We start from the raw sequence: 13,822 nt of genomic DNA on the forward strand, positions 1-13,822 counted from the left end.
TTTTCCACAGTTTCCAACTTTAAAACAGCAAATTTGACCCACAGGATGACCCGAGGGTTAATGATGTCACCCTGACTAATGTCCTCCAGTAACTCTGTCTGTTGAACTTTAACTGTGTATGTTACTTAACTTGGGTTTTAACCTTACCCTGGCAAATTCTACAGGTTTGGGCAGCAGACACATGACCATGACATCAAAGCGCACTTCACACACTGTCTTCAGCCACTTTGTGACAAACTGGGGCTTCAGTTTCTCCACCAGGCTTCCAACTTCATCATCCATCATGTAGGCAGTGGAGTGAAACCACTGGAAGACCATGCTGACCAGCCGAGCCAGACTCTCTGTGGGCGTGTTCTCATTAGGGGTGCACAGGCTCACCTGCAGAATGAACAAAGCAACTTTCAACGGGGTAATGATAAGAGGCCTGTGTACTGTACACAGTCTTATCGCTCCACTGCCCTGTTATTGACAGACACGGGAACAGATTGTGATTACACACCAGGAACCAGATGCCGAACTGACTGAGGAGGCGCTGGTCGTGCTGGTCGTCCTCCTTGTTGTCAAACTCGATGTTGTCCAGAGAGTGGTGGGAGGCAGACAGGCCCATCTGACGACGCCTGTTCAGCTCAAACTCACGCTGTTCTGCATGAATTTCCGCCTCCTTCAGAAGGCTGGTTGGATATAGAGAGGATGAGAGGGATAAGCGAGGATACAGAGAGACACAATAGCCGCATATTGTGTGTGAGGAATAGAGATTACACCACATAAAAATTGAAATCCAAATTGGTGCCACATTGTTGCTTATGCACGGTATTCATGTTAACGTGTGCTTTAAAGAGCCATGTGTCGTGTATCTGTGGCTGTGTTGCTGCAAACGCTGTGCATGTACCTTATAACAGCTTCCACTGTGCACACCAGCTCCTCCGCTCCACACTCCCGGGTGTTGATGGGAGGGGGCGAGGTCTGGTACAGATGGGTCTCCGCCGCAGCCCCCACCTCGCTGCTGTGGTGGTTGACATGGCAACGCTTGCAGTAGCGGACAGGCCGGTTGCCATGGCGCCCGCAGCAGCCAGCTGAGAAGCAGGTGACCACAGCCCTCCTTACATGAGAGCTACAGTTCTACAGTACGAAGGCAAGAAACGAGGAAAAGCAGGAGGAGGAAAAATCAGTTTGATTCTATTCTGGGAAGCAGGCAACAAAATAAAAAACATGCAACAAATACAGCCAAGCAGCCAATAATGCCAGATGACAAGCCTCTAAAAATACACCTACATCCAAGCTTCAGAAGCAACAAACTGCTCTGACGATGAATATCACCCTCTGCAATATGCGTTTGTTTTTGGAGATGATGATCTGTCCACATGTGCGGCGATAGAAAAAGTCTTTACGTGTCCCCACGGTGTCTCAGGTTTCTAAAAATAAAAAGCATGGCACTAGAGAGCCATCCAAATCTGATCAGCCTCTAATCTTGTGCCATTAGAGGGATGCATTGCCCCCTATCAAATTAACGTATCTGTCCTCTGACGGAGAGCTCTCTTATTCACCCATTTCGCTTTCAACAACACACAAGAAACACCGTGACTCTGATGTCACTGATGTTTTTTTTACAGTATGCTCTATCCTGGGTATCATGGTGTATTTATAAGTAGCTATTCTCAGATGAAAACTGACGTCTCTGTTGATAATGACAGAGCTGGTGTAAATCCAGGTGGCAGTTTAAAGAGCTTTCTGGAACGAGTGCGACAAAAGCCTGTTCAGAAAGGTGTGGGGTTGTGGACATATGGATGAAGGCCAGCTGTTTGGGTGGACAACGTTCGGCCTCATGGGAATACCTGAGATCAGCGGGCTCTCAGTTTGCCCAGTGTCTCCCTGGAAACCAGCAGGGAGCACTTGCGCCCTGGGCTGTGCATTCAGCAACAGCAAACAAACATCACGCCCCAGCGGCTTCATTGGAAAAGATTTGGCCTTTCCTCAGCTGAACGAACTCCTCAGCGGAGAAAACATTTCAGATTCATAAATAAATGACCCCCCGCTATGGATCACAGATAAAATGTATCTCATGAAATATTTTCAAAGGGTAGCACACGCATTATATTTTTGTTTTTGATGATAAAAATATGTGAACTGGATTTTTCTCAGGGCACTTTTTTTAGTGTGCGGCTTTGGAAAGTTAAGGCAGAATTTCATTATTCCGGAGAAGAAGTGAAGTTAATAAGTAATGACAACAAATGACTGCAAAGGTTAGACTAGTTGTAAATATAGAGCACAATCGAATAAGGTGCAATGCGATTTCATGCTAAAATTGGATCTATAACAGAGAATAAGAGCAAATAGGAGAGTGAACAGCAGCATTGATGTCATTAATGCTGCAGAGGAAACATCTTACCTTCTTTTGACAAATGGCAGATATCTCTGCTGCAAAGAAAAATGAAAAAAAATGAAAAATAATGTGCAGATAATAGAAGGATCCTTTTAAATGAGTCATATTTAATTGTAAAATAAAATAAAGAAACTTTATGTACAATATAACAGCTTTTATATGGAAAAACAACTCATAACAGCAAATAAATTATTCTATGTAAAGCATGTTAATATACAAAATGAAATGCTACAGAAATCTCTCTTTTCCACTGTGGCATGAGAAAATTTGGAAACAGCTCTTCAAACATGTGCTCAGATGAACACAGAATTATTATATGATTGCCTGTATGCTGTTCTGAGTGTAATATGTTCATATCTTTACTGTATCTATTCATTTTTGTTTTGTCTTGTGTTTGCGGTGATGACTACAGGCTAAAACTCATGAATATTTCAACTCCAACACCTGTTCGGTTGTGAATGCTCACCTTGGGGCAGGAGTACATCAACGAGCCATTCAGCATGATCTCTGGAAAGGTCAAAGAAACGTTTAAACAACGCATGATTTATTGGCAAAATGCTCCTCAGAGCCTGTATACAATCCCAGCTAGTGTAAACACAGCAGTCTGGAGCACAAAACATCTTCCCTCTATACAAAACACAAACCTGCAGAGCCATGCAATTTCAATATTCTACATGCTGGAAAAAAGAGACACAAGTGGATGCTAGGTTTAGTGATGATGATGATCTCATTATTGGCGCAAGGGAATTACGTAACCATGGCAATGTATTTCCCCTGGGTTAAAGAGTGGAATAATGAGGCAGGCAGTAGGTGATGTATGTTTGGAATGGCATCTCACTGAAGGAGGGGGAGAACTGAGGGACGGAGAGAAGAGGTGAAACAGATGCATACCCTGCTATCCTCTGGCTGCACTCCTCGCATATGTAAAGAGGAGGGGGCTTGTCTCCCAGGGCAACAGAAAGAGTTGGATCTATGCACATCTGCAAAGGTAACACAGGTAGTGAGAGTAGAGGGATGTTTAATTTCAAAGATGAGCGCATGTTTTGATGCAAACAAAAAGGAAAACAAAGGTTTTTAAAGTTCTGCACAGTTCTACTAATGTTTCTTTTAGTTACTAGAATGTTCCTCTTAAAGGCAGGAGAAAGTTGTCTAAGGATGATCTAAATATGTTATTGAGTATGTCCTTCCTTTGTTATCATGTAACATTATGGGAACGTTTTGTAGAGAACGTTCTAATAGCTGCATCCTTAAAACATCCTTTGTTAACGTATCATATTACAGGAATGTTTTCTATACATTCTGTCTTCTGAAGTCTCGATAGCATCTTGAAAACGTGTTTTGAATGTTGGTTTGAGAACATTCTTCCTTTGTTATCATTTAGCATAATCTGACCACATCCTCCAAACATCCTCTCAATGCTAAGATGCTAGTTAACTTTTAACCTCATGAGAATATTATTTGAAACAACAAATATCCTTAAAACTCTCTTTAAGCATGAGATTAAAGCATTTTCCTTCAAGCATTATTAGAACTTGTATGCAATGTTGGCCAATGTTGTGTGAAAGTTTCCTACTCGAGAGGTAGCCATACACTTCAACAGTCATTTTTAAGACATTTACCATTTACTGCAGTTCTGTTCTCTGTTAGGTTGCAGAATAAAATCAGACTGGAAGTTGTATAAATAAACAAGCGGATACTTATTCTCTCGAGGTTTTCTCTCATCGCTGTCTAAAAATGTAAACTACCCTTAATTCGTGCAAACAGAGGGATGTCTAACCTCTTCAGTTTAACTATCTTTGGACAGTTCAGCTGATCAACTAAGCCAGTCTTTTCCATGTGTCCCTCTCACATCTAGGGCTACCATATTGCATCATGTCCTTACCAGAGACATCATGTGACACCTTTACCTGCCTCCCCACGCCTCTGTGTGGATGGCTGCCTGCATATGCTGCACTCCCTTCTCTTCCGACCTGTGCCTGGCCCTGCTCTAAACACAAATGCTCGTGGCCTCAATGTTCAGATGGTGCACTGTAATTTACTGTGCTCACTTGATGCCACCCTTTCCTCAAGGGCTGCACGGGGTCACCGCTTCCAATTAAGGCCCCCTCCCCCCCATACCTCCTCCCTGCTCCTGGTAATTGAAATCCAAACCCCTGTCCGTGCTCCTGTTCTTACTCTATCTGTCAGTTTTGAGCACAGTTGAGTAAAGGCAGGCGGAGCTGATTTAGCAGAGGAGCGGCGACTGGTGTAAAGTAGCACAGAAACTGATGTCATTAGTCCTCTCAAACGGCTGCACGGGCAACACGCTGATTAATTTACCGGGGGGCTCACAAAAGAAAACACGGTTACACACACAGTTGAACTCAGAAACCTGGCTCACTCCCCGTGTATTCCCGATAAATGTGTACAGACCGTAAGCATAGTCTATCCTATTACAGTAACAAGGCAGAGAGAATGTGTTTTCTCAAGACTGTGGTCACCTTGACAGCAGGTTTATTAATGGCGTTGTGGCACTCGATATGTTGACAGTGGATGGGATTCCAGGCTGAATCGGGAAATGAAAGAAAAACAGACAAAAAAGAAAGACGGATTGCAGGTTAAACCTTTGGTCAATTCAAGGAAGATAAAGCAGAAGATGTGGCTTTAGGAGAGTCTGACCTGTGTACTGCAGCCCTCTGTATTCACTGATGGCTCCTGGTGGCTTCAGGTTGGGCCAGTAATGAAACAGCATCTGCACAGCTGGAGGCTTTACTTGGGATGGACCATAAGATATGACATAAAGCAAATCCTGCAGACAGTACAGACAGAGAATGTGCATGAAGGAATAGAAACAAATGGAAAAAAGCAATATGATTTCTACTGTATGCATTTTATGGACTACACTTAATGTTGTTTTAAAACTATTATGATGAATTCAATGACTAGTCAAAGGAATAGTCATGGAAAAAGACTCATTTTTCTTTTTTTCTCAGTTACTTTTTACTCAGCGCTTCTCTGTGTGAACTGAAAAATATCTGGCATGATGTGAAAACAAGATGTGGAGGTTTCAGGGTTATTCTGGGTGAGTTTTTGTATCGTGGTTTGGGTTTTCTACAGTGTAAATTTGTCAGAACTGCTCATAGTTTCCTCTAGTCTTGTTGTTAAACTAATGATCCATTAGCTTTGTAGTTAGTGCTTAGATAGAAAAGCATTTGAAGAGATTTTAGTTCTTAATAAATGCTTTAAACAAAGAGTCTTATATCTATGTTATGTATTTAAAGAGGAAATAAATACCTTCCACACTTCTTGTTTGTGCTTCATTAGACACTCCAGTAACTGACAGTGATAAACTAGAGAAGAAGCAGAGAACAGATTAAACACAGAGCAGTTACTACAGTCATATTTGACGGCATGCTTTGGAAACATGTTGGTTTACCTGGATTTGATGTGTACTGCATTGCAATCATGAGCATAGAAGAGGCAGACAAATTGACATAGGCTGGGACTCCCCCCTCCCTCCGAGTGGAGCCCACTGCACACAGACACAGAAAAGAAAGAGAAAAAAAATTATAACTAGCCAAAATATCACATTCTGTTCATTTCCATCGTGGAAATAAGTGCTAGAAATATAGCATTTGCTTTACTTTCAGTACTTATTTAGTAATTATAGCACCGTACAGGTGGATTTTCAATCATACTCACGTATAGCCATGGGGAGGAAAGATGTGCTCAGGTACTCTATGATGTCTTTGTGGAGGAAAGGGGGAAATGTGGCTAAAGTGGAGATCATAGTATAGGGCAAAGTGCTGAGAATATCATCACTGAGAAAGGGCAGGAGGCATGTGGTTGTGTAAAATATGGACTGTCCCAGATCTGATGAGAAAGGGAAAAGGCAAAAAGACAAAGAGAGATACACAGACACTCATTCAATCAACAGTACATACAGTATTCACATACTGTATGCAGCCACAGATGCCAAAGTTACATGAAGTTTCAGTCATTTAACAATATAACAGTGAAAAAAAGAAGAACATTTGAAATATGAGGGCTGTGAGCTTTCTTTAGAAGCCACCAAAGTAAAGTTTACCCTCAGGAAAAGTAGAGCAATCTAAGTCAAGAGATGGGTTTTCATGCTTTTGAGCTTTTTTTTAACAACGGTCAAATATTCATGACATATAAGAGCACTGAATTGTGATGCAGCCTTGGGCTCTTTGTGGAAAAACTGTGCGAACAAAAATCATTCTCAGATGTGTTCTTAGCATATTTCAAACACATTACATTTCCTTACGTGTGTTTCAACTTATATATATTTGCACATGACAACAGTAAATAGAACATTTCTCCCACTTTGCATAACAAACATGCAGTCAAGTATGATACACAGAAGAGAAGGCCTATGTCTGGTGTATCCAATGGCTTATGAACGATTAAGTTGACAGGATCCAGCGTGCTCCCAATCACCCCATGCATCCCTCAAGATCCTCAGCAGGACTTCTCTCCTCCCGTTACAAAAGAGGCCAAAAAAGCAGCAGTGGCTTCATGCAGGCCAGACGGCTCGGGGATGATGATGACAAACAGTGGTGCACTGGGCCTTGACTCACCATGCTGACCGTGCTGCAGCAGGGGCACCAGGTCAAGCAGGGTCACGAGGGTCACATAGAGGCCCTGATAGTCCAGAGAGGGGTACTCTGAGAGCTGAGCGTCCCGACTCTGCTGCCCCTGCCCCCCGCGGTCTGACGGGGCATCGCGCAGAACGCTGTAAAGGAGGGAGCGAGTAACTGTAGGGTTGATGGAACTGACTTGTGGTCTTAGAGATGGGGTGAGTGGGAATGGCACAGGAAAAGACACATGGTCATGGGCACGGCCAAATTGGAAGCTTCCTGGTTCTCCTTCCTGCCTGTGCGGGACAGAATGCTGCTCCGGGGCGGGAGGGGAGGGGAGGGAGGGTAGGAGAGGGGAACAAGGGAAAAAAAGAGACAACAAAGACACAAAAAAACAGCACATTACATTGAAATGGCACTACAGAGACAGCGTAAATAGAAAAAAACAAACCCAGATAAACCCCACATAGGATGCAGTGTCTCACTATTTGACTGTATCACTGAAGGCACGGGCAATTTTTCCCTGCTTTGTCTGTTCAGAGTGACTGGAAATTCAATTTATCTCGTTTTGTCTATCTTTGCACTTGGAAAACAAAAAAAACATGAGCACAAACTGCAATGATCACTGCATCTCATGCGTATCTGGTGACAAGGAGCAAAAATATAAAAAATGGCATGTTTTCAGTGGCAACCCCATACTTCTCCAAAAAGGGACAGCGCAAAAAGACTGTCCCTCGATGGCTGCCATCTTCCAATCAGCAAGGTCAGTGGCTACCATGTAAAAAAAAGGCCAAAGAGCCGTGGAGTACGTTTTAAAATGAAATTTCCTTGTCTTTTTGTGGGGCTGTCAAGGATGGGAGTGACACCAAATTGGTTCGGGAAAATACAGAGGTGACACTTTTGAAACATGCTTCAGCCAGTAATAAACATGTGTGTGAGGTTAGATCAAGTGCTCCTAGGTCACAGCACATGTTTATTGCACCAGAGAAATAATGTCCGTATGCATACGTTATGATACTGTACCAGTATCATCAGGAGAAATAATGAGATCCAACAGGCATATGGATTCAGGTTTCTAAAATAAATGTAACAACTAATCTACGGTAGAGGAGAAACTATAATGACAAAGGAATAGGTTGTATCAGGGGGGAGATGACTGGTAGCATTATGTTTGTGAGCTAATGCAGGATGGACAATTGTGTTTGCTGTCCCCTGGGGAAGGTGGTGGACATATTCAATTTTGAGAGAGGAAAAACAAAAGGGAAAAAAACTAGTCGGGTTGAGTGTGGAGCATCTAGGGTGGAGGAGGAAGGAAGGGGGGCCAGAGAGCATTGCTCTTTTTACTGCACATTATTAAAGAGCTAAGCTGTTCTATCAGGCAAATGATTGGGATTTATCTTGAGCGCCCAGATTACAAATGCTGATGTATTGCTTTTTTTTTTTTTTTTTTTTTTGCAAGGTCACTCAAAAAAGTAGAGTTACAGCATTTGAAGTTACATGGCAAGTGATAAAGGGGATTTCATTAAAATGTTTTAACATAATAATAATAATGTTGAGTTTATATGTCAACAGCAAAACATTATGCGTCTGATCCCCTCAAAGTCATACTCTGTAAGATTTCAGTCATTTATAAAGCTGTGTTGTTACACAGCATTAACTCCAACAGGGCTAATACACGACAACAGACCTCATCTCAGAGTATGACTTTTCACTGCCCATTTCTCATATAGAACACATCATCAATTTGAACAATGAACACAGACACAAACAGACGCACTCACACGCATACACTGAACACGCAAAGACACACACATTTGTGCATACACGCACACGCTCACACGGACGACACGAAAAAATTACACAAATATACAACACATAAAACACATGTAGAAATGCACTGGTACAGACACATGACATACATTTACTGTCAAACCCTGGGCTGTCATTGCAAAAATCACTGGCTGTGTGTGCATCAGTAATTCAAAGCACAGTCAGACTTCCTACATTAGCATGTTTACAGGTGTGTGTGTGTGTGTGTGTGTGTGTGTGTGTGTGTGTGTGTGTGTGTGTGTGTGTGTGTGTGTGTGTGTGTGTGTGTGTGTGTGTGTGTGTGTGTGTGTGTGTGTGTGTGCGTGAGGTGCTAAACAAAACTGCGCTACATCTAAGATAAAGTCTAAACAGCAGTGGAGGATTTTTAGCTGTCTGTCGTCGTTCTTGTGAGTGATACAGTTTGGAGTAAAGTCAGCGAGACTCACTGATGCAGAGAGCTCAGTCTGACAAAGCTGTGCCTCATCTTTAAGGAGGCATATATAATTGCTGGCAAATAGAAGAATGCCACCCGTCTTTGTTTTCTCTTCTGCACCTGACCTGTTCTGAACCTAAAATTGGTGCATGAATCAGCAACCACCTCCTTTGGCCATTTTGGTTTTCTTTTCCAGGAACATGACACATGCCTGCTCCACTTTTCAAGGCTCACTACTCCCACTTTCTCTCTCTCTCTCTCTTTCTCTCTCTTTTCATTTCTCTCATTCTCCTCACACTGGGCTTCAGAAGGCACAGGTGTATGGATAATCCTGAGGTCCCTGCTGAGGAAACCAGACTCCTCTAATGGTGGGCAGAGTGATTTGTTCCGCATATCGGAGGCTATGAGACTGTGCTTCGGGAAAATATCACTGAACTGGTAACAATGGCATCATGCTGAGTGATTCTTTTCTCACTCTGATGATACTGCCCCTCAGAGACAAAATCGTCACTTGAGTTTACGCAGATTCCCACAATTACGGCCCGCTGTCATGCTCAATCTGTGCCACGTTTTAAGGAGCACAGTGGCTGGTGGCTGGTGCTGGACAAGCCTTCAGCATGAAGCATGCAGGACCCTCAGTAGAGAAATAATCCTCATGGGTCTGAGAAATAACGTGGAGAATTGCGGCTAGCTGTCAATCTTAAATAGATTGCTCTCTGAGCTGATAATAATGTTAAAAGTGGGGCGCACAAGTTCAGCCTCCAGTAATCCCACCCTTTCTCTGAATTAACCAATAAGAAAGGACATATTTACTATGAAAGCAGGGGCTAGTAAGACTAAACAGACCAGATATGCCCTGTCACTGCAAAATATTTTGGCTACAGGAAGGCTGAGAAAAAAAACAAAAAGGGAAATTGTTAAATTAGACGTGTCCAAAATGGCTGCCTACTTGACCTGTGCTGGAGGAGGAAATAACATGCTGTTCCTTCCTCAGGCTTTCACAGCACCCAAGAGAGCAGGCTGACCCTGCAACTGCACAGCCAGAGGAGCTGCCCTCCACCAGCTCCCTTTGGGAAGGACACAACAGGCCGCCCCAGGGAAGCGTTCATCTAGCAACCGACCACTGAATCAATAAACATCGCTGATCCGTCTATCTGGTGCTGCTTCTGCTGCCTTAAAACAACACCACAACTCCTCGGCTTCACTCTCTGTCTTCATCTGGCCACTTCTCTGAACTTCTCTCTGACATCTTGAATTCACATGAGACGTTTAATGGTGTCACTGTCATCCCTTTCAGAAAGTGTGTCGGAACATCTTGCTGTAATTAATCTCATCTGACCATGGAGGAAGCTAAATATCAAACATTCTACAGTCTGTTACTTCACCTGATGGCTCCAGAGCGGGGTACTTACCTGAGCAGGGTTTGGGAAAAGTATTTCAGTGTGTTTGCAATGTCTGTTCCGGAGGGCACGGGGTAAATATTGTGTTGCACACGGTTGTGATACTCTTGCAAGTATCGTATCTTAGAGGCAACTAGACAAAATAAAGAGCAGAGTAACAAGTATATCAACACTAGTGAGATTGTTATATAAGGTAGAAAAAAAAACCTAAAAGGAAAAGTCATATTTTTAATCGACAAAGCAAAAACATCTGACACATGACTGAACATGCAGTAGTCCAATTAGACTTTATGTTGCTGCTGTTGTGAGACTTTTGGCAGTAAATGACACAGATGCTCCAATTATCAAGTAAAACGAAGCGGCTGTGTTCCCATGGCTCTCTGGCCTTCACCGGGTGACCTTTCTGGTACAGCAGCGAGGTCACAAGAAGCCCTGGAGGAGGGAGTAACCTATTGCTTACAGAAACAAACTCGTGTACAAAAGGTTGCCGGTTCAAGTCCCAAGACAAGCTGGGAGAAATGTGGTCAGGGTGAGCATGAGAGAGGGTTAACTCATCCATTAACAAATGATGCTGAGGGACACTTCAGCTGCTCCCTGTAGTTTTAGAGACATGCTGTCATTTTTTTGTTTTTTGACTGGTTGAACAAGAGTTAAAATAAGTTGGAGTGCGTGATCGCTGACCCATTTTCTGTGACTTTGGGCAGTCGTGTTTAGCTTCCTCTCTGACCTGTAAATGGCAAACCCCAAAATAAAAATAACAGCTGCGGGCTTGGAGCATGTGCGGTCAAAGCCTGTGCAAACAGGTTTATAAATTCATACATCTTTAATAATGATTATTGATGCAAAATGCCCCTCATACATTTAGATATTTGTAGATCAGATTGCTAAGGATGATAGGTTGGTTTGAATATAATCACAGCAGCAGGATTCATCATTTTTGTCCAGGTTTGCTGGATTAATCCTCCTTATTTTGGCCACTTAACAATCAGAGAAACACCCAACTTTTAACCAACTGAACACCAAGTTTACCCCCATATTTTATGCCTGTGTTAAGCTCCTTAAAAGTGTGCATATATCATTCAGTAATATGGAATCTGAAGAAAGCCTGGTGGCTGCTTTCCTTCCCACTGTGCCAAAGCAACGGAAGGAATAACAGGATGAAGGGGGAGGAATTAGCAGCAGATTTCAGTCCTATGTGTGATCAAACCACATGATTGATCAATGTATTGCCACCATATTGCTCAGTACACAATCTGGCAGGTCGACCTTGAGATCAGCATCACACCTCGTTTCTTTTGTCGCGCGCACCTCATGCAGCCACGTCAATCAAATAAAACAAAAAAAAGAAAAAAAAAATGACATAACATGACCACTGTGCGGTCCGGCCCATGAAATTGCAATTCCCCTTCCCCATGCAGAGAGATACAGTGGGGATACACTGAGACCTCCAGCCATCCTCTGCAGTGAGAGGACGTGTTGCAACCTGCCTTGGCAACCGCCGTTTCATCACCAAGGACAGCTCCCCTTATTCGCTTTCTTGCTTAAAACAAACAACAACAACAACAACAAAAAAAATCACATTTCCCGTTCTCCAAACCCCCAGGACAAAACAGAGGAGGGAAAAAGAGACCCATTCACACACACACACACACACACACACACACACACACACACACACACACACACACAGCGGTACTTACATTGCTCTGCCTTCGTAGACATTTCGCAGACACTTTGGGAAACATATAAGCGAGACTGTTAATTGTTTTAGCGGTTTTTCCCTCCCCGGCGTTGTGTTTCCCTCAGTCGTGAAAAAGTGAATATACCCCCTCGCAGCCCAGGCTCGACTTGATTGTACCACTCTGCGCCGTGGATTTATCCGCCTTTTAGCTGCCGTCCTTCTCCCGATCTTTTCACGGAAATAAAACCAGGACCCGTTTTGTCTATCAGTGTTGTAGTGTTTGATAATTTCCTCCTGTCGTAGCGGTGAGGAACGTTAATATACGTCTGACACGGCATACCTTTCCAAATGGACTGATCCGGCTTTGACAAATTGTCATTCAAGAATTCCAACAACCCTATCAGCGCCCTGTGAGCTGATTATAGGAGGGAAATACTAAGGAGCTAAGAGTGTTTGCTCCAATAATCTATACATTTGTGCATCTGTGTTGCACGTTAAAGGATAAACACGCAACAGATGGTTGGCACATTGTCAGTAACCATGACGCGTAGTGGAGGAAACGTGCATCAGTCTTCATTTGTTGTTTGTTTTAAGGAAATTCAGATGAATAATCACTGTTTGTGACTGGAAATATTGCCTAATTTTATTGCAGTTATCAATTACTGAAGCCTGATATTACTTTCAGCTATGATCCATCAATCTGAACAATGATATCAGTGCAATTTGCTGTGTTACTTTATCAGTAGTTTGTGCATTTCATGTGCAATGTTTCATCTTTATATGCAATTTTCACTTAAATGTGCAAGATTTCATTTGCATGTATTTTATTATCATGTGCAACATTTCAATATCAGATTCAATATTTCAATTTCACTGTAATGTTTCATTGTCATGTGTAATATTATTTCAAATCAAGTGTAATATGCTATAATGATGTGGAGTATTTCAATGTAATGTTCAGTATTTAACTATTATGAACAATCATTTAATTCCATGTGCAATATTTCAATTTAATGTGTAATATTTCATTGTCATGAGCAATATTCCAATTTAATATACAGTATATTTTATATTCTTGTGCAATATTTGACTTCCATGTGCAGTATCTTGATCTGACGTGCAATGTTGCATTATTATGTGCAGTTTTTTGTGAGCAATAATTCTTTTTCTGTGAAATATTTTATCACCATGTTCAGTATTTCAGTTTCGTGTGTAATATTACTTGGCTACTTCAGAATCCACTGACGGTATCTCTTCTTAGTTTTCTATTCTAATCTTATTTCAGCTTACTTATTTTTTATACTGTACTTATTTATTATTGATTTCCCGTTGGACATTGTGTTTATTCCAAAGTTATATCATTTTAGAGCAATATCTGGCAAACTAAATTCCTTTGGGATTATTAAATTTCTATCTTATCTTAGTAAACAGCCCATTTTAAATATAAATGCTGGTGCTTGACTGCAGTATTTTTCAAATTAGATCTTACAGTCCTATCATGTCCCTCATCTTACATCGCTATAGGTAAACAGGCTGGAT

At 42.1% G+C, this 13,822-nt stretch overlaps 1 protein-coding gene across 1 annotated transcript in view; it reads right to left on the reverse strand.

Annotated features, from left to right (window-relative positions):
* LOC110971692 (protein unc-79 homolog) overlaps positions 1–12,718 on the reverse strand; it is a 34,220-nt gene extending 21,502 nt beyond the window's left edge. Inside the window, 15 exon segments of the mRNA XM_022222108.2 lie at positions 148–378; positions 500–671; positions 890–1,119; positions 2,387–2,415; positions 2,847–2,887; positions 3,272–3,360; positions 4,861–4,925; positions 5,039–5,168; positions 5,654–5,709; positions 5,796–5,891; positions 6,062–6,232; positions 6,961–7,203; positions 7,206–7,273; positions 10,615–10,735; positions 12,303–12,718. Coding sequence (XP_022077800.2) covers positions 148–378; positions 500–671; positions 890–1,119; positions 2,387–2,415; positions 2,847–2,887; positions 3,272–3,360; positions 4,861–4,925; positions 5,039–5,168; positions 5,654–5,709; positions 5,796–5,891; positions 6,062–6,232; positions 6,961–7,203; positions 7,206–7,273; positions 10,615–10,735; positions 12,303–12,324 — 1,764 coding nt within the window. The 5' untranslated portion in view covers positions 12,325–12,718.
* Positions 12,719–13,822: the final 1,104 nt, after the last annotated feature.

Source organism: Acanthochromis polyacanthus, chromosome 1, assembly GCF_021347895.1.
Source record: "Acanthochromis polyacanthus isolate Apoly-LR-REF ecotype Palm Island chromosome 1, KAUST_Apoly_ChrSc, whole genome shotgun sequence".
NCBI lineage: Eukaryota > Metazoa > Chordata > Actinopteri > Pomacentridae > Acanthochromis > Acanthochromis polyacanthus.